The following is a 27,194-nucleotide window of genomic DNA, read 5'->3' on the forward strand; positions in this document are numbered from 1 at the left end:
ATTCCTATAGCACACAGGATGGATTGGAAAAGAAAGAAGCTAAAAGTTGGCTATTGCAGTGTTTTAGATGTGTGGTATATGCATGATGTAGTCACAGATGAAATGAAGGAGCAAAGGCTACTTTTCCTCAGTTAATGGCAGCTTCATCCCACCAATTGTTAAGGCTAAGTCTTGCTGAGACTCCTCTCTCACATATCCTTTATTTTAACCATCAGCTAATACTGTCACAGTCTCCAGGATCCAACCACTCCCTCGCTATTTCCATCTCCCTGGCTAAAACCTCATATCGCTCAACTGGATTATTGTAAATGCTCCTAACTAGGCTCCCTGCTTTTTACCTTTGCCCTCTGCAGTTTATTCTCAACCCAATAGCCAAACTGATCCTCTCCTTAAAGATCTCCAGGGACTTCCATCACATTCAAAATAAAAGTCAATGCCCTGACAATAGAGTCCTGAACACACTATTTCCAATGATCTATCTTTGCCCCTCACCATCTCAGCCCCAGCTATACTGGCCACTTTGAGCTTTTATGAACAGGCCATATCTACCTCAAAAGTTTTGCAATTGCTCTTCCTTTTACTTGGAAGATTCTTTACTTAGAGATCACATAGCTTATTCCTTTAACCTCCTTCAGGTTTTTGCTCAACGTCTACTTTTTTTTTCCAGTGAATGATTCTCTGACTATCCTATCTATAACTGCAAATCTTACACATCCCCATAGCCACCATCTCCCTTTTTAAACCTGTTTTGCTCTTCTCTGTAGAATTTATCATTATCTAATTACCATAAATTTTACTTATTTCTTTGTCTGATTGTCCTAAGATTGTAAACTTCATGAGGTTAGGAATTTTGTCTGTTTTATTCAATGCTGTATTTTCATAACTAGCACATAGTAGGTGTTCAGAAAATGTTAGTTTAAAGAACAAATAACCTCCACAAATCTTCGATAGTAACCAGTGTTGAGAATTAGCTGCTTCCACAGATGCATCTATTGGTGGTGGGGCTTCGTACCAGTGCTAAAGCAGATGCATGACATCGTTAGATTTATATGAATATACTGCTCCCAGAAATTGAACAAGGCACGTACAGTATGTGTATATAAAACAAGAGAATGATTTCTGTATGTAAAATCTACAACACAAGGATTTATGAACTGAGGTTTTCTAGTCCATTCCCTTCATTTGAAAGACAGAGGTCTAGTAAGCTTAAATCATTTCTGAAGCTCACTCAGATATTAGTAGTAAAATATACTATAAATCAGATTACCTGGTTCTCAATTCAGTGTTCTTTTTATTCTACCATGGCAAACTTGAGTTTTCTTCTGACCAGGAATTGAATCCATCTATAGCATCTGAATTCAAATTACTACATCACCAGGAAATAAAGAGTCTAATTTCCCAAAAATTATTCCTAAATTAAGCCATGGTGAGTCTGGATGTTGTTGTATTCTTTCAATAATAATTGGAAATTAAAGGGGGGAAATCACAATTTCACCATTAATTGTATATTTTGTGCCACGAACAGAGGAAATTATCATTTGCAATATAGTATTCTGTCTAGAAGTATGGATTCTGGCTGGTGTTCACACCTCCAGATTTAAATCCCAGTTTTGTCACTTATTAGTGGAAATCTTCTTATCTCCTTAGGCTTCAATTTTCTCCTTTTTAAAAAGAGGGTAACAGCCCTACTTAGTCATTGTTTGTAAGAATAATGCAAGGAAGTACTCAGCACATAGCCTAACACATACATATTTATATGGACAGATCTGTCAATTGCAACCAGACATGAATAGAAGTTATAGTCAGATTTCCACCCTTCAAATTTTAGATGTGACATTATATATATCAAACAAATCTTCCAAATTGAATTCTTATTGATTTAAACCTTACAGATTTTGTCCAGTTCCTTAAGAAATGAAAAAAGTGGAAAGCAATTTGTGCAACAATTCAATAAGATTTAAAGCAAAAACCAGCAACATTAAACTCAACATTAAACCATTTTCTAATCTATTTTGACCAAAACAATACATTTTCCCCCAATTTTGTAGCCATCACTCAATCTGCCAGCATCAAATGTTAAAAAGCCTCGTTATAACTTCATGGTGGTCCAAGGGCGCCCTCTGTCTGACTATTGAAAAAATTCAAAGCTAAATCAAATACTTTTAGAAAGCTGATGCTTTCTCAAGTAAATACTTAACAATTTTAGGAAGTTAATTCTCTCTAATCATGGCTAGCAGGTAGAAAGAAATAAAAGTCATGTCATTTGTTATGAGAGCGCCAGAACAGTTAAGTCTACATCCCTGTAAATTTACCTGGGAATTTGGAAAGAAAATCCATTATATTTTTCCCAGAATGTATCCAATATCATTCAATAAAACTACTGGCATAAATCATCTGGATACATATTTTGATCTCTTTGTTTATACTGTCCATTTAAAACTCCACATTTTATTTAACGTGCCGTTGTAGAAGTTAGCTCAGTAATGAGTATCACCAACATCAAATATTTATTGGGTAACTTCTGTGTGAAAAGGATAGAAAAAAACAACAACAAATCACTATCCTCAAAGAAATGACAATTGCTTTCTAAAAAAGGATGTGCAGAAGGAATATGTATAAAGAAACATGGTAAAATGCCCAGTGAAAAAGTTATGCTTCTCTAGGGATTTCTGGCTGGCTCAGTCAGAAAAGGATGCAACTCTTGATCTCAGAGTTTGAGTCCCCATGTGGGATGTAGAAATTACTTGAATAAATAAAAATTTTTTTAAAAAGATATGCTTCTCTAAACTTGCTGCTGTGTCATCTTAGAGAAGTTATTCAACTTCTCTGAACCTCAATTTCTCTGTAACATGGAGATGATACCTCAGAGGAAAGTTGCAAAAGCTGGGATATTTGTAAAGGGGGTCGGCTAAAAGCTCAGTAAAAGGTGGTTGCTTTTCTTTATTAATATTATTATGAGATAGGGTGCCTGGGTAGCTCAGTCACTTAAGCATCCAACTCTTGATTTTGGCTTAGATCATAATCTCAGGGTCATGGGATCAAGCCCCAGAGTTGGACTCCGGGCTCAGCTGCAGTCTGCTTGTCCCTTTCCCTTTGCTCCTCCCTGTACTCTCTCTTTCAAATAAATAAACAAAAATTTAAAAAAAATATATATATATAAAGAGAAATCTTGAATATCCTCCTACGTTAAATTTGTTTCAAATAGGATATTTGAATATTTATCACTAAATATTCTTTTTTCTTTTTTTAGAATAACTATTTTTTTAATTAATTAATTTATTTATGATAGTCACAGAGAGAGAGAGAGAGAGGCAGAGACATAGGCAGAGGGAGAAGCAGGCTCCATGCACCGGGAGCCCGATGTGGGATTCGATCCCGGATCTCCAGGATCACGCCCTGGGCCAAAGGCAGGCGCCAAACTGCTGTGCCACCCAGGGATCCCACTAAATATTCTTTCTAGTGAAGAAAAACAAGTAATCTTGATCAAATGCTTGATCAAGTCAATAATGAGTCATTTCTAAAGGGATTATTTCGCTATTAAAAATATAATTAAAATTCCTTTACCACTAATGAAATGTAAGGATTTATAAAAATATGCATTTTCTGGTATTTACTTCATATGGCTTACCTATTCTCTTGAAACATCTAAAATGTTAAAAATAATTTCATCACATTTCATGCTCATTTATGTTTCTGACACAGTAACCCAAGAACAGAATTATGATCATAAAAGCGATCTTAGCAAAATTCTAGTTCAATCTTTTTTTTTAAATGACTTATGCATTTCATTAACATTACACTTCTAAATTGATTTTGTGAATTTTAATAATTTCTTGGGGAGGCAAGCATGTGAAAATGTATTTGTTTATTGCTATTTTTTTAAAGATATTATTTGAGAGAGAGTGAGAGAGAGCACAAGCAGTGGAGCAGGCAGAGGGAGAGGGAGAAGCAGGCTCCCCACTGAGCAGGGAGCCCCTTGCAGATCAATCATGACCTGAGCCAAAGGCAGATGCTTAGCAGACTGAACCACCCAGACGTCCTTATTCCTTTTTTTTTTTAATTGAGGTATTATCACACATTATGTTAGTTTCAGGTGTATAACATAGGAAATCAACAAGTCTATATGCTATGCTCAGTATAAGCACAGTTACCATTTCTGTGTCAAGTATTTTTATATTCAGTTTGTAATTGGGGAAACTTAAAAACAGTAAAACTTAACACCATTCAAAATATTTGCTAAGAAAAAAGTAACTAAAGCTAGGCTAACAACTACATGTATTATCTCACTTAATAATGTTCATCCCAACCTGAGGTAGGTGTTATTTTCTCCATCTACAAATGAGAAACTGAAACACTGAGTGGTTATGTAACTTGCCAAAGTCCCACTGGTATTCAGCAAAATCAAGTCCACGTTGCCTGATCCAGAGCCTGCACTCTCAACCTCTATATATCCTTCCTATTACTTAAAATTAATCCTCTTAAATATCCATGGATCTGACATAAATAAATGATTAAATAAATGCATGGGAGTAAGAGTATCACTCTATTTTACAGAAGAATGCCACACAATAACTGCAGAAGAAATGAGGAAAATAATTACTATCAGGTAAACACCAATGGTTTCAGGTAGAACTAATAGTGGATTCCAGTTAAAATTTGCAGGTATAACAAGTATGATGAGAACTGGGATATTTACAATACATCAAGGCATCTCTCCATATGATATTTTTATTTTTGCTTTAAGTATACATTTTTTAATTAAAGTATAATTAACATACAATGTTGCATTCAGGTGTACAGCATATTGATTAGACAATTCTATACATTATTCAATGCTCATAACAGTAAGTCACAGGGATATCTGGGTGGCTCAGCGGTTTAGCGCCTGCCTTCATTCAGCCCAGGGCGTAATCCTGGAGTCCTGGGATCGAGTCCCACGTTGGGCTCCCTGCATGGAGCCTGCTTCTCCCTCTGCCTGTGTCTCTGCCTCTGTGTGTGTGTGTGTGTGTGTGTGTGTGTGTGTGTGTCTCTCATGAATAAATAAAATCTTCAAAAACAAACAAACAAAAAGAGTAAGTCACCACTCACCACCACATAATATTATTACCACATTGTTAACTATACTCCTTATGTTGTACTTTTCATCTCCATGACTTATTTTATAACTGAAAGTTTTTACCTCTTAATCCTCTTTATCTGTTTTCACATATTTATTAATTACAAGGAGAAAAATAATTTTACAGAGGAGAAACCCAACAGACACCACCTAACCAAACAATCAAAGTTAACATCACCATCAGAAAGATGAAACCACCCAAACTACTGAATGTGCAGGCAGAATCCTTCATGCAAATAATTTTTTTAAAAGATTTTATTTATTTATTCATGACAAACATAGAGAGAGAGAGGCAGAGACACAGGCAGAGGGAGAAGCAGGCCCCAAGCAGGAAGCCCAATGTGGGACTTGACCCCAGGACTCTGGAATCACGTCCTGAGTCAAAGGCAGATGCTCAACCTCTGAGCCACCCAGGCATCCAGCAAATAATTTTTCCTTTATGATTTAAGGTAATTGTTTTTGCTACCATAAAGTTCAGTACTAAACCACCAACTGTGACAAAAGCTTAACAAACCCTGTTTGATTTGAGGTTGGGTATTCACTAAGCCTCTGAAGTAGCTTGAAGCATATTTCTCCTAAGTTTTGTCTTGGTGAAAATCGTATGGTTCACAATTTATGAAGGAGCAGCCCAATTCTTCCCATCAATACTTCTATTATTGTATAGTAATGCAAGATAAACTTCTGGAAATTATATTGGGAAACTGTAGTTTACAAATTCTGAAATTGGATTATATTTAAAATTTTTCTTGTCAAAGGGGAATAAAATGTCATATGTAAAAAATAAGCTAAAAGTTATACCTACCTTTTGATTTTAAATAATTAAAGCTGAGGGATGCCTGGTTGGCTCAGTCGGTTAGGGGTCTGCCTTCAGCTCAGGTCATGATTCCAGGATCCTGGGACCAAGCCCCACATGGAGCTCTCTGCTTAGCTGGGAGCCAGCTTCTCCCTCTCTCTCTGTCCCCCTGCCACCCCCTCACTCATGCTCTCTCACTCTCTCTTGCTCTCTCTCAAATAAATAAAATCTTTTTAATTAACTAATTAAAGCTGATATTTACTGAGCATTTAGTATGTGCCAGGCACATTTTTTCTGCACATTATTTCATTTAATTCACACAATAGGCTGGCAAACTTTAGAACTATCACAGCATCCTTTAAATCTATAACTATTTTGTACAAAATGTTTATGGAAGCATCTTATCAATGTACAAAATAACACTGCCACTGACATCAATGGAACTTCATGAGCAATGGAATAAATTACTAAGCCTTATCAAAATAGGCATTTTCCTGTTCTTCTAAAGTGTTATAATTGTCCAACTATAAATAAAAGAATGAAGTTTCTTGCCATGTATTATTTACAGGCTGACTACTGTCTAAAAAAGCACAAATTTCATAGACAAGACTTACCTTGTTTTTTCTTAAAAAAATGCATAAAATGGAAAAACAATCCTATACTGAAATCTAAATTATAGGTAAAAGAAAAAGACCAAGTGACAGGAGAGTAGAGGTGAATTTTCAAATATTGATAACTTACAGGATTTCCAGGTGTTTTACTGGTTCATTTTAAATTGTAATGTATTTTAAATATGTTTTAAATTTTAAGTAATATTTTAAGTTAATATTAGAATTCTATACAAATTACATTTTTCTCATTTATAACCACTTTAAAGTTCACATTTTTATTTTTTTAGATTTTATTTATTTATTCATTACAGACACACAGAGAGGCAGAGGCATAGAGGGAGAAGCAGAGGGAGAAGCAGAAGGAGGCAGGGAGCCTGATGCAGGACTTGATCCCAGGACCCCAGGATCACACCCTGAGCCAAAGGCAGATGCTCAACCACTGAGCCACCCAGGTGCCCCTACATTTTCATTTTAATATAACTTTTCTTTTAAAATATAATTCAAAAATGGATTTTTAAAAAGCCCAATGGGAAGTTTTATTTACACGGTAGAAAAAGCAAAAAGAAACACATTCTGCACAATTTCAGAGGTGACAAAAATCCATGGTATTTCAAGTGGCTTCTGAGCTCTGCTAAGGGATTTGATAACTGTATATAAAGTGATCTTAACAGCCGGATTAATGTTAATATGGTCTGGGTCTAGTTTTAATTGTATACTTTTTAAAATATAATGAAAGAATGATTTGGTAAGGTCGAACCTATTGATTAAAGTGATCCCAACAAACACTGGTCATTATTTTAGTGGAAATATTTACAAGCAATTTTAGTTTCTGATTTGTGTTGTTTTTTTGTTTTGTTTAGATTTTATTTATTTATTAACGAGAGGCACAGAGAGAGGCAAAGACACAGGCAGAGGGAGAAGCAGGCTCCATGCAGGGAGACTGATGCGGGACTGATCCCAGGATCCGGGGATCATGACCTAAGCCGAAGGCAGAGGCTCAACCGCTCAACCGTTGAGCCACCCAGAAGTTGTTTATTATCTTCCTGATTTTTTAATTCCGTAGGGTAAAGGTGTAGAAAAACTAACATTTTCCCTCCTTTTCGAGAAATGGCAAAACGGAGAGACCTTCGGGGTATTAAACACAAATGCAGTCATTTAGAAGTTGATGACCTTAAAAAAAAAAAAAAAAAGAAGTTGATGACCTTAAGATTCATTTTGTGGCTACGTTTTTGTTGTTCCTTAAGCCAAAACGTGAGTTTCCCCCTAAAATTCTCACGCTACATTGCTCAGCTCCCCTGATACGTGCCCCTGCCCATTTCTGACTCTCGCCTGGGCTTCTGCCCGCAGGTTCAGCGCCCCAGGTCACCGCACCCGCTCCGCGGCAGACCGCGGAGGCCAACCGCCCAGGGCGCCCAACTCGGGGCCCCACCGCCTCACCCTCTCCCTCGCCCCCCGCAGGCCTTCGGGGGCCGACTCAGCTCCCCGCCCTGGGCGGGGTCTGGGGCCTCCCCAGAAACATCCCTCAAAGGCATTCTCTTTCGTACGCTCTTCCAACAAATATTCCCTTTCAGGAGCCCCTCGGTCTGCAGAAAACCAACTCGGGCCTCCCTTGGCAGAACTGTCCTGGCCTTGTTCACGACACGGTGAAGCCAGGAAGGGCGAATCCGACCATTACTTAGCCAACACCTTACCGAGCGGCCGGGAGCACCACACCATCCCTCTTCCCTTAATTCCTCACGGGCCACCCGAGTATTCATGGCAAATAGTGACCGCGGTCACCCTCTGCCGTTCCTGCCTCCGAGCCAGCCCTGTGTCAAGTTCCTCCACCCGGCGAGCGGGTACCCTGTCCCCAAGCCAGCAGAACAGGCTTCGGCCGCAGCCGGGCACTCCGGACCCAGGCCCATAGCGGTCGGGAGCCAGGCCTCAAGACACCACCAGGCTGGGGGTGGGCATGTTATCACTTCCGAGAGGGAAGGGGGGGCGGGTCTCCGCTGGCACCGGCGGCTCAGCGGAACTACAACTCCCAGCACCCGAGGAGATGCCCGGATTTCCGGAAGCCGAAGCCCAGCGGGGAGGAAGCAGCTGAGAGCCGGCCAAGAGGCCCTGGGTTAATTTAGCAAGAAAAAAGGGGACCAGAAGGGCTGTGGGGCTCCGCCGTCCGTTCGCCACCATGAACGTGGTTTTTGCTGTGAAGCAGTACATTTCCAAAATGATAGAGGACAGCGGACCGGGTATGAAGGTACTTCTCATGGATAAGGAGACGGTGAGTTTGCTTTTGCTCAGTATGTGAGGGAATCCTCCCTCCTCATAGCTACTCCCGCTCCACCGTAGGGTTTAGGATTTAACTAAGAATTTTGAAGCGAGGGTCGGTCCTGTGTGAAACTGAAAGGTTGTATGCAGCTTGTCTACTGTGTTGTCAATGTAAATTGCTCTATTGCCAGAGGTTTTTCCTCCCCCGCCACCCCCGCCCCCTCAACGACTTACTGGAATCAGAAGGCCTTTCCTAAATGTCTCTGCCAAAAAATAATATGTGAGACAGGGCACTTGGAAGACTTTTATTTCTACTCAGGCTTGTTTCTAAAATACAGCTGTTAGTGCTCGAGCTGAGACGATAGGCTATTATTTGTTGGTCAAAATTATTTTTTTAAAAAAACACTATAAGGTGATGGAAAAAATTTTTTCGAAATTTATGGATTCTCCGTGTTCAGAGAGAACATGTTTTTCATGTACATGTTCCGGTACATTACCTACATGTTCTGGATGCTCAGTAAATGTTATTACATACGTTAATATTTATGTTATCCAGCCAAGTATAAATGAAAAAAAATTTTAAGTCTTAAATGTTGCTGCTTGTTCATATTATTTTTGACTAGCATAATATGAGTTCTTTTTCTTTACAGACTGGCATAGTGAGTATGGTCTACACACAATCAGAGATTCTTCAGAAGGAAGTTTACCTTTTTGAACGCATTGATTCTCAAAATCGAGAGATCATGAAACACCTGAAAGCAATTTGTTTTCTTCGACCTACGAAGGTACTGAGCTGTCATTTGCCCAGGCAAATACAGAATATGATGATCTGAAAGCATGAAGAAAGCAAAATAAATTTGTATTACCATTTGTGGCATCATAATTACCCTGGTTCATCAGAGTTATAACCTTGACTCCCCTTCTTTCCACATTTCAGTTTACTCCTTTCAGTCAATTTTTCCTCCAAGATGCCTTCTAGGTTCTTGGCTACTTGGTTCTAACAGAGACCACATCACTTTATTCCTGGATTAACCTCCATACTATCACACTGAACACCATTGCCACTTAATCCTATATACTTATATACTTATGTATGTACACCAATATCTTGAGTTTATATCATTTTATTCACATCTATGCACAGGAACATAATGGCTTGATTTTACTGCCATAATTAAATCAATATTCAGTAGTCCAGCCCTCGAATCCCTCCTTGAGCTGGTTTGGTCTGCCCTTATGTATCCAGCCTCCTCTGTTCAATCTCTGCTCCTCTACTATAGCCAACTAGGCCTTTTTTCACCCCTCTACATGCTCAATCCTCTTCTCTATTTGTACTCTTCCCCTAATTAAAGGTTCTTTAGCCTTCTATCCATTTCATCCATCATTTTCTAAGTCTGGCTTGAGTCTTCCTGTAAAAATCCTGTACTATTTCAATCTTATTTTTGTATACTCTCTTTATATTCATGATCTTCAACTCCAATTGCACTCTTTGACAATGCTTGTATATTACGTACTTTCTGAAATATAAATCTGACCGTGTTACCACCACTTGAAATTTGAATGACTTCTCATTGTTTTTATGCTAAAGGCAGAACTCCTTAATTATGGTTCTGTGTGATCTAGTTCCACTAGTTCCACATACCTACAGCCTCATTTCAAACCATTCCCCCTTTTATTCTTAGCCACATTAATCTTTCAGTTCACTTTATTCCATCATGCTCCAGGACCTTTGCATAGGCTCTTCCCTCTGTTTGAAACTTCTTTACTTCCTTCAGCAAATCTTCCCTGGTTTTGTTGACCAAGTCAAACCCCCCTCTTATAAGTACTTATCACACCAATATCTTCTCCCTATTGCTTGTCATAGTTGAAGTTTTATATCGTTTGATTAATGCCTATCTTACTAGCAATAAGCTCAATGAGAGCAGAGATGGTATCTGTTTTTTTCACACTATTATGCCTTCTACATAGTGGACCTCAGTAAATAATTCCTGAATTAATTAACATATTAATACTGCGTTAGAGTTATTTTCAGTTGTTTCACATTTGTGGCTCATATGAAATTTTGTTGCTGAGAGGGATCTTAGAGATTATCTATTCCAACATTTCCTAAGATTTTTCATCAGAGAAACATCTTTCACAATTATATACATATACTCTCTCAAACTAAAAATGTGTTCCTTAAAAATTATTTTCTTTGATTATATTATAAAGTTAATTTAAATGTATTTTTTAACCTAAATGGCAATTTTAAAAACCTTTTTCCTATTTAAAAAGCAATGTGCATTGCTTAAATTACTTTTAATTCTCTAAGGAAATGTATGTATTTTTTTTTAAACATTCAAAACTGTATTTCATGTTTGGACTGGGGATCAAATTCATATAGAAATTTAACTATGTGTTAATGGTATCAAAAATAGATTAAAACCTGCATTATGATCTTCTGTAATTGGAATGCTTATGTTTTGACCATATAAAAATCAACTTCTTTTTACTTCTAAATTTCACATTTTATTTTTATTCTTTTTAAAGATTTATTTATTTTATTTGAGCAAGAGAGGAAGTGTGAGTGGGGGGGGAGGGGCAAAGAGAGAGATAGAGAGTCTCCAGCAGACTCCCTGCTGAGTGTGGAGCCTGACCTTGGGCTTTATCTAATAACCCATGAGATTGTGACCTTGAGCCAAAATCACGAGTAAGGCACTTAACCAAATGAGCCATCCAGGTGCTACTCATTTTTTATTTTTAAATAACTATATGAGGGCAGCCGGGATGGGTCAGCGGTTTAGCACCACCTTCAGCCCAGGGCGTGATCCTGGAGTCCCTGGATCGAGTCCCACGTCGGGCTCCCTGCATGGAGCCTGCTTCTCCCTCGGCCTGTGTCTGCCTCTGTCTCTCTCTCTGTCACTCACTCACTCATGAATGAATAAATAAATAAATAAATAAACAAAATATTTTTGAAAAATAAATAAATAATAATATGAAAGGTCAGCCTGCTTTTTACAGAAATCTTCATAAACATTACAGTGGTGCAGTCTTAGGTCCTGATAAATTAAAAGCCAAAGTGAATACAATTAAGTGTATTTTCTCTTGAATATTGATTTTTTTAAGATTTTGTTTATTTAGTCACGAGAGACAACGGAGAGAGAGCAGAGGCTCCATGCAGGGAGCCCTATGTGGGACTCAATCACGGGATCTCGCCCTGAGCTGAAGGCAGATGCTCAACCACTGAGCCACCCAGGCATCCCTGAATGTTGATTTTTTTAAAGAACTAGAAACATCTAGATATTCTAAGAATTTTGATTAGATGAGTAATTTATAGACAAGCAGCCTGAGGCAAATTTATAGTTGTTATCAATTTTATGTTGTACTTCAACATTTGTGTTTTTAATATTTTTACATCTTAATTTGGCCAAGGTGATGCAGCTACATAATTTTATAGATGATTCCTGATCATTATATTTAACATACCTCTTTTTCTCTGCCAGCCTTCATCCTCATAACATACATTTAAATCTAGACCTCAGCACTCGATGGACTCTCAATAAATACTTAAATAAGTCAAAAGACAATATTTATTATTCTTTAACTTAAACAATTCTCACATATTATTTGTTTATTTTTTCTAGGAGAATGTGGATTATCTGATTCAAGAGCTCCGGAGACCAAAATACAGTATATACTTTATTTGTAAGTATATTATTTCACCCATTCCATCATCAAACTATCCTAGCTAGTTTGTTCTATTGGGCACTACATATCATCAATAAGTTAACTGAATTCATTACTATACAATTCTGATTTCTTTATATCCTTTCAAAATATTAAAAGTCATGTGACCATTCTATTTTAGAGAGCTAAGTGTGATTTTTTTTCATTATTGATTAAGTGAAAATTACTTTTTTAAGTTTTACTTTACCTATCAAGATTCTTTGTATGTCAAAAATTATAAGTAGCCAAATTTCACATCCTACCTCTGCAAAAAAAAGAAAAAAGCATTTATTTATTTGTATTTTATACTTTTATGAACTGAGGCATAGAAGCTGATTATTTACTTGGAGGAGGATATGCTTGAATTTGTTGGAAAAGCAGAGATTTACTTACATTCCAGATGAAAACATTCCACTTCCCTTTGCCACTTTATTTAATACTTGAAAGTACAAGTTATCTGGTAGGTATCTCTTATGTATATAACTTTTTTTTGGTGGTGGGGGCAGAGTCCTGGAAATAAATTAGGTTTGTGGTTACTATACATTTTATATGATTTTTTTTTTTGATGTAATACATTCTGTTTGTAAGTTACATGTATTCTCCTCTAGATGTCATTATTGATCCTTATGGGATTAGTTGGTATACTTTATTTGGTGCCATTTCCAAAACCAAGGACAAACCTTAATTCTCAGTATGTAGGGCATTTGAGAAATTTTATTTTTTATTTTTTTTAAAGATTTATTTATTTATTTATTTATTTAAAATTTCTCAAATGCGGCGGGGATCCCTGGGTGGCTCAGTGGTTTAGCGCCTGCCTTTGGCCCAGAGCAATTGCTGGGCCATATGCTCGTTCCATGTTTAGTGTTTTAAGAAACTGCTAAGTGTTTTCTAGAGTGACCATACCATTTTACTTTCCACCAGCAATGTACAGGTGATCCAGTTTCTTTGTATCCTTTTTTTTTTTTTTAAAGACTATTTATTTATCTGACACAGAGACAGCATAAGAGGGGGTAGGGAATGGGAGAGGGAGAAGCAGGCTCTCCACAGAGTAGGGAGCTCCATGTGGGGCTCAATCCCAGGACCCTGGAATCATGACCTGAGCGAAGGCAGATGTTTAACTGACTGAGCCACCCAAGTGCCTCAAGTTTTTTTTTATCCTTATGAGCATTTGGTGTTGCTCTTAGTTTTTATTTTAGCCATTCTGATAAGCATGTAGTCACTGAAGTATTTTTGTCTGATCACAAGCTAGGTACTTAGAAAAATGTAGAAACTTGTACTTAGTGACATATATATACATATATATGAGAAATTCCCTGTGTTTCAAATTTAAGACATATAATGGAATCACTTCTTGTGCTGAGTCTCAGTTAAAAATTGAGTAGGTCATAAGATGAAAGACTCCTTTTTCCTCTAAAGAGAGTTCTTTGATGCAGCAGTTGAGATTAGTAACCAATAATCTAATGTTTATTCTCCTGGTTCTAAAGATTATTTGATTTGCGCTATGAATCTATGAAGTAGAAGATAAAAATTATATAAAGGTAGCATTAAAGCCTAGGAAATACAGACTCTTGGAACTTGGATAAAGCAATCAATTTCACAATTTTATTTGATTAAAATAAACTAAATGAGTTTGTATGTAGTGATTTTATTCATTACAACCTTTCAGCACAATTTATATCATCACTAACCTGGCCTTCTGCTGCTGACTTCACTTATTTATAATTTTTGTATTTTTATGTCTACTAAAAATATTGTATAATAGGCTTCTCCCTTTATTAAAAAAAGAACTCTCTATTATGGAAGTTTTCAAATGTATACAAATAGTATAATAAATCCTAATGTGCCCATCACCCAATTTCAAAAGTTACTTTGCCATGGCCTATTTTGTTTTAGCTATATTGCCACCTAATCCTCCACCAACATTATTTTGAAGATCTAAGACTTAGGAGTTCATTCCTAAATATTTCAGTATACATCTCTAAAACACAAGGACTCATTTTTTAAAATACCGTTATTATAAGCAATGAATAAAATAAAATACCATTATTATATCTAAATAATGAAAAATAGTTCCTATTTTCAAATACTCAATGTTAAAATTTCAGATTCCCGTAATGGTTTGGTTTTGTTTTGTTTTGTTTTGTTTTGTTTTCTCACTGCTTTGGATTTGAATTATGATCATAATAGCCACACATTGATACGTTAAGTTTCTTTAGTCTTCTATAGGTGTTTTCTTTGTCTCTCTCCATCTCTCTCTCTCTCTCTCTCTCTCTCAAGTGCAATTTATTTATTGAAAAAACTATATTGTTCTGTTAAAGTTTCTCACACCCTGCCTCTTGCTGATTGCATCCCCATAGGATTGTTTAACATATTCTTTGTAGTTTAAAATACTCATGGGGCACCTGGGTGATGCAGTCCATTAAACATCAAAATATCAACTCTTGTTTTCTGCTCAGGTCTTGATCTCAAGGTTATGGGATCGAGCTCCACTTCCAGCTCTGCACTCAGTGTAGAGTCTGCTTGAGATTCTCTCGCCCTCTCCCTCTGCCCTTTCTACTCATGTGCATGCACGCTCTCTTGCTCTCTCTCTCTCTCTAAAATAAATAAATCTAATTAGTAAATAAACAAAATATTCCTCTAGCCTCTAGTTCTGTAAATTGGTACTTGGATATAGAAGCTTAATTAGATTTAGATTTGATTTCTTTTTGGCAAGAATATTTCATTGTCAGTGTTGTGTGCTTTCATTGATGGTCTCTTACTGTGATATTAGCATCAGTTGATGCTCAATGCCTAGGTTCATCCATTGATGCACTAGGGGTTGATAAAAATGATGATGTTTCAATCATCATTTTCATTCCTTCTTTGGTTTTTAGCTGGAATATTTCCATAAAGAGAAATTTCCCCTCATCTACTATTTGGTTATCTGTTGTATAGTTTTGTATATAAAAGAATAAAAGCATTATATGGTCTCATTCATTTGGGGAATATAAGAATTAGTGAAAGGGAATAAAGGGAAAGGAGAGAAAATGAGTGAAAATATCAGTCAGGGTGACAAAACATTTGAGACACCTAACTCTGGGAAACGAACAAGAGGTAGTGGAAAGGGAGGTGGGCAGGAGGTTGGGGTGACTGGGTGATGGGCACTGAGGGGGGCACTTAACGGGATGAGCACTGGGTGTTATGCTATATGTTGGCAAATTGAACTCCAATAAAAAAAATAAAAAATAAAAATAAATGAAAGCATAAAAGCTTACTTCTTTCCTTTTATTTGCTATTTTCAATATAATGACGTGGTTCCCTGGCATCGTCCACTACCTTCACAGTGGTCTTTTTTTTAAGTATTATTTTGAACTTACAGATTTAAATATATTTGTGCTACTCATTTTATTTTGAAGGTGTTCAACTTTGACATATACCACAATGTATACATTAGGCTCTTTTATGTCTAATTGCAACAAAAGTGATCTCCTTGGAGTCAGCCACAGCTCATATGTCTGTTTCAGATTTCAGTAATGTGATCAGCAAGAGTGATGTGAAGTCATTAGCTGAAGCTGATGAACAAGAAGTTGTGGCTGAGGTTCAGGTAAACCTATGGGTCCTCTAGCACATCTCTTATATTGGCCCTTTTTAAAGATTTGAGTCTAACAATTAGACAGTCTGTGCTGTCTCAGAAGAAGGGATCAGATATAAATTGGTCAGACATAAATGTGCATTGCACCAAACTATACTCATATTTAGAAACTCTAAGAAGTATCACATTGGGAACAGAATTAAAGGATTCAGTGGAAATGAGATTGGATTGGTACTGGATCCTACTTAACGGATAGGGAGGGTTTCACAGGGTTGGGAACAGAGTCAGATGTATTCTATGCTAGTTTTATGAACCACATTATAAGAATGTTCATCTACAGGGCTATGTCTGATTGGAAAAGAATAGGAAGTAAAGAATATGAATGAGGTTTGTTAAAGTTCTGTTTGTGTTTATAAAGCAGACTTTTGTCATTAGGTTAAAACTTGGTAACTCCTAAATATTCTGCATGCTATATAGTACATCACATCAGAACGTATCATGTTATCTTTTATTTCTTAAATGCTTTAGTGTTCTTGAATACATTTATATAGATGTTTGAATATATTTATCACTTAAGTGAAGAATAGGGCAGCAAATAAATAAGTTTTGGATTTTCAGAAGGATGTGCTAGATGATAAATGAATAAAAATTTTAAGTCATATTCTCCCTCATGAGAATACACTGGACAAAAAAAAAATACACCAGACAGCGACGTTCTTTCTCATCTTTGTGTAACAATGTATACCCTATAGCAGGGTCTTATTTTTACTAATTGTTAAGTGTTCACAGAGGTCTCCAGAAATGTAATATATATACTTCTACAACTTTGCTTTTTGTTTTTTAAAAGATTTATTACTATTGTTACTGTTTTAGAATTATTTTATTCCCCCACATTAACTATTGCTACTCAGTTATTAAGTTTTGTATGTCTTTGACACCTGCACTTCCTCAAATTTGATTATATCATATAGTATTATGTTGCATATGAAGATATTACTGTTATGATACAGCTGGAATTTATGAAATAACTGACTGATCTTGGTGCTTTGTTTGCAGGAATTTTATGGTGATTATATTGCTGTGAATCCACATTTGTTTTCCCTCAATATTTTGGGTTGCTGCCAGGTATGGAAGGAAAGGATAAAAAAATAAGTTTATTTATCAGGTGGGAATTAATTCAGCAAGTATTGGACTTGTAAGAAAAAAATTCAAATATTTTCTCTGAATATACATTTTTAACAAAAAGGGTAGAAATTGGGATCCAGTCCAGCTATCCAGAACAACTCAAGGATTGACAGCTCTCCTTTTATCTCTGAAGAAATGTCCCATGATTCGTTATCAGCTTTCATCAGAGGCAGCAAAGAGACTTGCAGAATGTGTTAAGGTATGGCTTCCCCTATCCCCAGTACCAAAACATTAAGACCATTCATTTCCTTATCGTATTTCAGAAACTATAGCAATATTTTATCTATAACCAAGGAAGTGATGTGTTGGGTTTACTGGCAAAGAGGTAGATCTTTGTAATAAAAAATCAAAAGCAACACATTAGAACTAAAATTCTTAGGCTTAACTCAGGAAACATTTGCAAGCTAAGTAAGTTAAATACTTATTTTGATCCTAACTTCTTAAACAGGATGCTACCAAACTTTGTCAAGCTTTTGAATCCTTTTCTGAAGGCCTATGAAGGTGCAAAGAACTGTTGTTAAATGTGTTTTTTATGTATTAATTTTGTTTATTATTTTTGTCTGCAACTAACTGGTTGACCAAACCATCTATCTCTCTCATCCACAGCAAGTAATAACTAAAGAATATGAACTGTTTGAGTTCCGGCGGACTGAGGTGCCTCCATTGCTGCTTATTTTAGATCGTTGTGATGATGCCATCACCCCATTGCTAAACCAGGTGCAGAACCCTTTATTAGCATAATAGAAGCATGATTTCAAGTGGTATTCATCAAAATGCAGATGTGGAAATGAACAATGTGGTCCACTTATTTGCCTCCTTATTTTCAGTTTTTCTTTTCTTTTTTTTTTTTTTTTTTTTTGCTTTGTATTTCCTGAGGTTTTGGTATCGCTATTCTTCCAGCCACAGTCATCTTTGACTCTTTCTTCTGCCTCATCTTTCCTGTCCCTTTCTGCCACCACCTTCACCCCTATCAAGGCAACTTTTAGGCTCTGTAGCTTCTCCTTTTCTAATGTCTGGCTGCAATTTTTCATTCTTACTGTCATTACCTCTGTGTAGACCCTAATCTCTCATAGGAATACTGAAATAGTCATCTACCAATTCCTCATTTTTATTTTTTATTTTATTTTTATTTTTGAAAATTTTACTTATTTACTTCTTTGACAGAGAGAGAGCAGGAGGAGCCACAGGCAGAGGGAGAGGGAGAAGCAAGGCTCCCTGCTGAGCAGGAAGCCTGATGTGGGGCTCAATCCCAAAACCCCAGGATTGCGACCTGAGCCAAAGGCAGACACTTTACGACTGAGCCACCCAGGAATCCTTATTTTATTTTTTTATAAGAGAACAAATCTACACTTTTATTTGTTTACTTTTCAGTAAATTTAAATCCTTGAGTGTATAGCATCACATGGGTTCTATGTCCAGTGGCCTTAGCAGGAAGATTGCTTCAGAATTTGACATGAGCCATGCCACTATTTATATCAGTTACCTTCTCCAGATTACTCTGGTTTGTTTTGTTTTTGTTTTGTTCAGGTTGCCACCAGGAGTCACTGTGTTACTTGCTTTGTACACATAAGCACATCTCTTGCCTAGAGAGAACTTAGTTTCATCTTGAGCATAAACACCTTCAATTTTAAAAGCTGTGTGCTCCCTCTGGTTCTGGAGATCCTGCTTATAGCCAGGAAAGATGGCCTTGAACCACAGCCTTCCAGGCATATTTATCATTTTAGCAGTCCTGTTCCCAGCAGGCCTCCACAGCTCCAAAATGGCTGAAACAAGCCCTGATTCCCCACTTTTAATTTCTTTCAATTCTAATATATTTCATACACACAGTGTTGTCAAATCACTTTTCCTGAACCACAGTCCTGATCTTACTACTCTTGGCTTAAAAATCTTCATTTGGGGCAGCCCTGGTGGCTCAGTGGTTTAGTGCCACCTTCAGCCCGGGGTGTGATCCTGGAGACCCCGGATCGAGTCCCACGTTGGGCTCCCTGCATGGAGCCTGCTTCTCCCCTTCTCCCTCTGCCTGTGTCTCTGCCTCTCTCTCTCTCTCTCTCTCTCTGTCATGAATAAATAAATAAAAAATCTTTAAAAAAAAATCTTCATTTGGTTCCCATTTGCCTACTGGCTTAAATACAGATCCCTGAACTTGGCATCCAAGAGCCTTCACAGCATGGCCCAACCTACAGCTCACTACTGTGCAGATATGCCACATGGTTTCCAGCCATCATTTTTTTCATGTTGCAACCTCTGTCTAAATGCTGGATTATTTGGAATACCTTCTCTCTTCACCTATCAACATTCTCCTTTAAAACCACTCAAAACATCTCCTTGAAACCTTTCATTGTTTTGGTCAGTTCTTTTTTTTTTTTTTTTTCATAAAATTACTCCAGAACTTTGTGTCTCTCTTATGTCTTGTGCAGCACTTGCCATGTTGGACCTTTGATTATTTTCACACATTCCTTCAAGGTAGACTGTGTCTTACATGTGTTCTTCTGCAAGTATAAAAATAGTACCTTATACAAAGTAGAGGCTTTATTAATAGTGCCTTTGAATTCATGGGGAAAGGCATAACCTATATTTCAGTCTCTTCCTAGCTTAAAATCACGTTAATGATAGGAGAAATCTGTAGCAGTGGAGTGCAACTTTTCTATGATAGGATAGCCTTCTATTCCTAAAATACAAACTAATACATGTTCACTTAAGAAGTTTTGAGAATATAAAAAAGGAAAATGATTGCTTGTAGTTCTGTTTCCCAAAGAAAAACAACCATTCAACTGTTTCACTGAAGACCTATTATGTTCCAGGTATTATATTAAGTATTGGAGGTAATGTGGTGCCTGAGTGGCTCAGTCAGTTCAGCATCTGACTCATGATCTCAGCTCAGGTCGTGATTTCAGGGTTGTGAGTTCAAGCCCTGTGTTGGGCCACATACTGAATGTTGAGCCTACTTTAAAGTATTAGAGGTAAAAGGTTAAAAGATGCAATGTCTGCTCACAAAGAGCTCATGATCCAGTGGGGATAGAAGTAAACTGATCATTTTAATTATAGAGTAAGTGCTAATGCTAGAAGCATGCACAGGATCCTGTCTATGGGAGCATAACTATTTTGTTGTACTTATTTTATGTGCCCCCATGAAACTTGCTTTTTTTTTAAGATTTTATTTGAGGGATACCTGGGTGGCGCAGTGGTTTGGCGCCTGCCTTTGACCCAGGGCGCCATCCTGGAGACCCGGGATCGAGTCCCACGTCGGGCTCCAGGTGCATGGAGCCTGCTTCTCCCTCTGCCTGTGTCTCTGCCTCTCTCTCTCTCTCTGTGTGACTATCATAAATAAATAAAAATTAAACAAAAAATCTAAAATCTTTAAAAAAAAAAGATTTTGAGAGAGAGGGTATGTACACATGCTAGCAGGGGGAGGGGCAGAGACAGAGAATCTCAAGCAGACTCCTTGCTGTGCACGGCCCAATTTGGGGCTCAATCTCACAACCCATGAAATCATGACCTGAGCCAAAACCAAGAGTTGAACACTTAACTGAATGAGCTACCCACCCAGGCACCCCTGAAACTTGCTTTAAGGATTCATTTGGCAAGTATTTTAAGAAATGAAGCACCTTCTTTTGTAACCTTAAGTTCTTTCTTAGTAAATCTAGATTACTTAAAATGAAGTGAAAACATATAAAATATTTCTATCATTTACATTCTAGATTTAGAAGGTAATTTGCTGGAAAATACTTAGTTTTGTCTAATGGACCTATAACTAAAAGTAACCCATTCTCCAATAAGTAGTGAGAAGGCAGAATTTGGGGTTTCTCTATTCCATTTTCACCAAATAAGTTCATATTTTATAAGAATGGGAACCAATCCTTTTTTTCATAATTCTATTAAGTAAATATATGAAATAAAACGGATTCGCAGGCAAAGCTTCTGAATATGTGTGTTTTGATCAACTCACAAGGTTGTTTCTGATAGTATTAGTGTTCCCAGGATAAATATAGCACCACTCAGATCTGCAAGAACACACTTCTCATGCTGCAGAAAACCACAGAAGTGTACAGGAAATGGTACAGCTTGTAACTGCAGTACCAATATAGCCCTATCTGTGAAGCCAAAAATATACTCTTAATTCACAGGCAAAAACTGGAGCTAATGATAGATCTAATTTGTTTTCTTTCTATCAGGAATATTAATCTTGCTGCTCTTCTTCTGAAAGTGTAAAATCTAAAAGTATTTTGACTTTTAGTTTAACCAATTACCATGAATCAGTGCTTAGTAGAACACAAAATATTAATAAAACTTGAATTAAATAAAGAACCTCTATGTAAAGAAGACTAGTTGCTAAAAATATTACCAGTTTTTGTTTTCCTGAAGATTTACTATTTCCATGCTTTGTCAGTTACCAATTTTTTTGTCATAATTCTTTATTTAGTGGACATACCAGGCCATGGTTCACGAACTACTGGGCATAAACAACAATCGGATTGATCTTTCCAGGGTGCCAGGGATCAGTAAAGACTTAAGAGAAGTGGTCCTGTCTGCTGAAAATGATGAATTCTATGCTAACGTAAGTGATTAAAGTTTTTTTTTTAATTGTTTTCAGGTTTTTTGTTTTTGTTTTTGTTTTTGTTTTTTTAATGTAAGAAGGCCAGTATTGTCTTGTTTGAATGAGAACAGGTATGGGATTTCATGTGGAAGCGTAATAGAGGCATCCTGTAGATAAACTGCATCTCAAGAGAGGGCGGAAGACTTGGATTCTGACACTTTAACAGTTTGGGGGTTTTTTCATCAAAATCACATTTTTAGCTTTGTACTTTTAGAATTAGAACCCAATGTATTTACTTCCTTCCCTTCTGTAACCATTTGTGAGAATAGTAATGGTATTCATCACCAGAGTCCTGGCCAATGTCCAGATTTGGTCATTATAATGGAATTTTCTTGCCCTTCAATTCTGCCTTCAGAATTCTATTTCACTTCTTTTAAATGGTCTGAAAGTCAGACTCATCGATAGAATTGTGTTTCCACCTTCCTTTTTCACAGAATATGTACCTGAACTTTGCTGAGATTGGTAGCAATATAAAGAATCTCATGGAAGACTTTCAGAAGAAGAAACCAAAAGAACAGCAAAAACTAGAATCAATAGCAGACATGAAGGTAAATTGAACATGTTCATGGATGACTAACATGCAAGACTTTGGAACTCTTCATGTAAGCAACATTTCTGGAATATTCTCAGTCTCATTTCTGCCTTGATTCATTTTGTTTGGTTTGAGATAATTTTCTATACTATTTCTCTTTAGGAAACAATATAGTGAAAACTTCATAACAAGCCATGTGCTTCTTTCCATTCTTCAGTCACATTTGGAGTATTTAAAGAGTCAGTCTACTGACATATACCAGTTCTTCTCCTTTTAAACATAAGCAAAATGCCATGGGATTGAAAGTTGTAGATGCCTTAGTCTGGGCAGAACAATTCTTGCTTGTTTTTTCCCTTCATACATGTCTGTCCTCAGTCAAGAAATAACAGAACCCCCAATTGGTGTTTTTCCCATGGCAGGCCTTTGTTGAGAATTATCCACAGTTTAAGAAGATGTCTGGGACTGTATCAAAGCATGTGACAGTGGTTGGAGAGCTGTCTCGGTTGGTCAGTGAGCGGAATCTGCTGGAGGTTTCAGAAGTTGAGCAAGAACTGGCCTGTCAAAATGACCATTCTAGTGCTCTCCAGGTATCTATTCAGTCCAATTTGATGAGCACCTACTATGTGTAAGGCACTGTACCAGGCAGAGCAAGAGATACAAAGGCAAGTAATTCTTCTTCACCAACATGGAATTTATAATCTAACAAGGAGTTGAGACAAGAACACAGATTAATTTTATTTAAGATAGATACAAGAACCACAGGAGAAGAATAATGTGCAGTAGCAAAAGGTTCAGGCAGTTGACTATTGAGGAGGGCATCCTAGTCTGCTAGAAAGAATACTAAACTAAAATCAGAAGATCTGGATTTAACCATTTGTCACTTACTGGCTTAGTGACCTGGAGCTGTTGGCTTAATTTCTGAGCCAGTTTCCTTATCTGTAAAATAGATATAATGACATTTATCTCACGTTGTAAGGATGATTTTAAAGATACAATATATATTAAAATGCATTATCTTAAGTTTTTTATTATTGAACACCTGCTGTTTATTCCATGAACATGTAAATGCTTTCCACGTGTACATTGTGCTATAAGGATCCAGAGGTACAAAGAAGAAGACCTCTTTTCCTTTTCCTCAAAGAGCTCACACTATAGTAAGGAAGAAAGAAATTTAAACCAGGAATTATCATGCTACAAGTGCTAATATACTAGATATATTTACAAAGGAATATGGAATACAGAGGAAGGACAGCTATTTCCCCTAAGGATGAAGCTTCTTAAAGAAGAAGACATAAGACTTAGGTCTGGACAAACAGGGAGGAATGCACTAAACAGAGTAGAGTGCACCAACCAGGGAGGAGAGGGGAAATTCTTGGCAGAGAGAATGCAGACACAGAGATGGGAGATGGGGGGGTGGGGGCAGAGAATGAAAGGAACAGAGAATAATTCAGTGTAGCTAGTTAGTGCAGGGTACAAGATGAATGGTCTAAGATAAGCCAGAAAGACAGCCTGGGGCCTGATTATGACCATCAAAAGGAGATTGGGCTTTAATCTTAAAATGTTGAGAGCAACCAGAGCATTTTAGAAGAGAAGAGACATAATCAGACCTTGGCCTCAAGAAATGTACAGCATTGTCAAAGCGACAAAACTAAAGCACAAGAAATACATAGGTGGTATTTCAAGGTAATATTTAATTAAGTCAAAATAACCTCAAAATAAGATTTGAGGCTATTAAGGACAGTTCCTTAGAGAAGGCTATATTAAGATGGACCACCAAGAATGAATAGAATCTGGAGGAGGATTTCAGTCAGGGATAACAGCAAAAGCAAAGAGGTAGAAATATGCAGAAAATAATAAACAGTGCGACCTGTTGGAGAGTGGGTGTGGAAGAGAAATAGGAGATAAAATTGAATTTGTAAACAGGAACCAGTTTATGAAGAAACTTGGGAGAGGAATTTGCACTTGCTGAGATAAGCAAAGAGATCCGTTGTAGGGCCATATGTAGAAAATCCATATAATGAAAGCAGTATTTTAGGCAATTTAATCTAGTAAGGATGCTTTAGAGGTGAAAAAACTGAAGTTAGGCCAGTAGACTCACAGTGATAGTACTAAAAATGCTCAGTAAAGGCAAATCTGAGAGTTCAAAGGGAAAAAAACAATTTAGCGACAGATTGGATATAAAGATAACAAGACAGAACAAATCTGATAATTCCAAGCTTCCTTAGAAATGGCAATGTGGTATCACTGGCAAGAAGTCACTTGAGAATGAGAGTCCTTTGAGAGGTCTACATTTCTCAGGCACTCACCATAAGAAATGCATGTCCTTATAATAGGACCCTATATTCTACAACCCAATCTCTTTCTTTCCCTCCTGCAATTGAACTTGACTTTACAAAATAAAGCCAAAATGGTATAATGGAAACAATACAGGCTTTGGAGCCAGACTGTCCTGACCTTTATTCTGTCTCTACATATCAGAATTTTGGGGGGAAAGAATTACTTACTTTGCCCAAGCCTCACAGATAAAGATTTCATACTTTAGATTGTTACTAGGATTCAGTGAGATATGTAAAATGTTTCTTATATGATAGGTGCTTGGTAAATATTGGTTCCCTTCTTCTAAGCATAATGCTTTAAATATATGGTACAACTAAAACAAGGAAATCCACCGACCTGTGATTGCTCTAGTTATAGCAAGGTCCTTACTGGGATTTAGAGTTGCTACTTTTGAATGTTTCTTAAGATGCTGTTTGCTTTATATTTATGAAAAGGGCTTCAGTCATCACTGAATTTTATCCCTATATTCTTTAATCCTTTCAAAGAACTTTTAGGCTGATTTTATTATTTTTTTCAATTGTATTGAATTCTAATTCGTTTTTTTTTTTTAAAGATTTATTTACTTATTCATGAGAGACACAGAGAGAGGGGCAGAGACACAGGCAGAGGGAGAAGCAGGTTCCCCACTGAGCAGGGAGCCCGATGTGGGACTCGATCCCAGGACCCTGGGATCACACCTTGAGCCAAAGGCAGACACTCAACCACTGAGCCACCCAGGCGTTCCTCTTATTCGTTTTTTTAAGACATTTTTTATTTATTTATGGGAGAGAGAGAGAGAGAGAGAGAGAGGAAGGGAGCATAAGCAGTGGGGAAGGGCAGAGGGAGAGAGAGAAGCAGACTCCTAGCTGAGCAGAGAGCCCGATGCAGGACTTGATGTCCTGGGATGATGACCTGAACCAAAGGCAGACACTTAGACGACTGAGCCACCCAGGCACCCTTGAATTATAATTCTTAAATAGATAATATAAGTACTTGGTGAAAGAGATATGTAGTAAAAAATGAGTCTGTTACTAGTCTCACATGCATCCTTAGTTATCCTGTATCTGCACAAGTCTGTGTGATATGTGTATCTCTCCCTTTCACTCCCTCCCCTCTCATTCTTTTTTTTTTAATTCAGACGATACCATACTATACACATAGTTCTGCATTTTGCCTTGTTATTTAACCATTTATCTCAGAGACTGTTCCAGATCAGAACCTAAACACTCACTCTTTTCAGTCATTAAATAGCATTCCTTTGTAAAGATGTATCACAATCTATTTAGTGACCAACCTACTTGAAACAGTACTATTAATCACAGTTTGCAGTTGTTTTGTGGGCCCATAGAAGTATTCTTGTGAAAACTTTTTATCTTTCCCAAGAAAATTGATTTTCTTCTCTTGTTAAATAAAAACAAAATTTTATTCTATAATTAAATGTAAATTTCCTTCTGTTTATCATTTTATTTTTCCCTTTGAAACAATAGAACCAAACTTAACCACTAGCCAGTTCCAGTATCTTTATTTGTATCTCTCTATGTATGGAAAGCAGACAAGGTTGCTATAATTCCTTGCCTGAAACCTTATTTCTGGGCAGCCCTGGTGGCGCAGTGGTTTAGCGCCGCCTGCAGCCCAGGGCGTGATCCTGGAGACCCTGGATCGAGTCCCACGTCAGGCTATGCATGGTGCCTGCTTCTCTCTCTGCCTGTGTGTCTGCCTCTGTGTGTGTGTGTGTCTCTATGAATAAAAAAGAAAAAAAAAAAAGAAACCTTATTTCTTATTCACTTTAAAAGAAAAAAAATAGATACTTTAAAATATGAATTCCATTATGATCCAAAATATGATCCATTCGTGGTATTTTTAAAAGTTATCCTTTGAAGGTTTTCTTGCCCATGTTAATTAGGGTTTTACAGTGAGCAATTGATTTGGACTCCCCCACCATAAAGGATTTCTTTGGCAATACGATTTAAATAGTCTATAAATGGAGCTTTTGTCTGGTAGTGAGTATGTGCCAGGGGCCTGACCCCTAGATTGGTTATAGCATTCCTTGGCCTGACCTTAGATGATAATATGTCATGAAGCAATGAATTGAGGTTTTTAGTAGGGATGGGATTTGCTTTATTGAATAGTAACTGTATCATGGTGAAGGGAAAAAAATTATATTGCTAAAAATTAACCTATAAATTGCTGCCACTTCTAACCAGTTACTGTACAGACTAACAAAAATTTGATTTAGAAGAATTTTCATAAGAACCAAACTGCAGTGTACTGTCATTAAAACCTATCCATAGCCTTGGAAAAGACTCATTTGATTAGTGAGGAATTTTTTTTATTGTTGTTTTTGTTTTTTTATGCCATGAAGAGAAATATCTTCAGAAAGTAAGCAGTTTTTCCCCCCCATGTGTCATATTATAGCTTTTTGTTTGGAAGGAAGAATTACTCTATTTTTATATACTTCTTTCCTGACCTTGGGTAAAAGACCTCAAATCGTCCTATTAATGGTATATAGTAAAGACTCAAT

At 37.0% G+C, this 27,194-nt stretch overlaps 1 protein-coding gene and 1 long non-coding RNA gene across 5 annotated transcripts in view; one reads left to right on the plus strand and one right to left on the minus strand.

Annotated features, from left to right (window-relative positions):
• Positions 1 to 6,786: 6,786 nt before the first annotated feature.
• LOC125752800 (uncharacterized) lies at positions 6,787 to 8,539 on the minus strand. Its single transcript, XR_007403133.1, has 2 exons — positions 8,212 to 8,539; positions 6,787 to 7,690 (listed from the first exon to the last, which is right to left on the minus strand). It is a non-coding gene; the product is annotated as an uncharacterized LOC125752800 (long non-coding RNA).
• Positions 8,540 to 8,558: 19 nt separating this feature from the next.
• Positions 8,559 to 27,194, plus strand: part of VPS45 (vacuolar protein sorting 45 homolog) — a 74,409-nt gene continuing 55,773 nt past the window's right edge. For 3 of the 4 annotated variants that reach the window (XM_025453167.3, XM_025453165.3, XM_025453166.3), the window contains exons 1-10: positions 8,560 to 8,783; positions 9,421 to 9,555; positions 12,394 to 12,454; positions 15,979 to 16,058; positions 17,103 to 17,171; positions 17,293 to 17,430; positions 17,838 to 17,948; positions 21,652 to 21,786; positions 22,260 to 22,373; positions 22,777 to 22,944. In XM_025453167.3, the coding sequence (XP_025308952.1) occupies positions 8,691 to 8,783; positions 9,421 to 9,555; positions 12,394 to 12,454; positions 15,979 to 16,058; positions 17,103 to 17,171; positions 17,293 to 17,430; positions 17,838 to 17,948; positions 21,652 to 21,786; positions 22,260 to 22,373; positions 22,777 to 22,944 (1,104 nt within the window). In that variant the 5' untranslated portion in view covers positions 8,560 to 8,690. Of the gene's footprint in view, positions 8,784 to 9,420; positions 9,556 to 12,393; positions 12,455 to 15,978; positions 16,059 to 17,102; positions 17,172 to 17,292; positions 17,431 to 17,837; positions 17,949 to 21,651; positions 21,787 to 22,259; positions 22,374 to 22,776; positions 22,945 to 27,194 lie in introns of all 4 variants that reach the window. The other variant, XM_049095873.1, reaches the window with a different exon arrangement.

The sequence above is a fragment of the Canis lupus genome, chromosome 17, assembly GCF_003254725.2.
Source record: "Canis lupus dingo isolate Sandy chromosome 17, ASM325472v2, whole genome shotgun sequence".
NCBI lineage: Eukaryota > Metazoa > Chordata > Mammalia > Carnivora > Canidae > Canis > Canis lupus.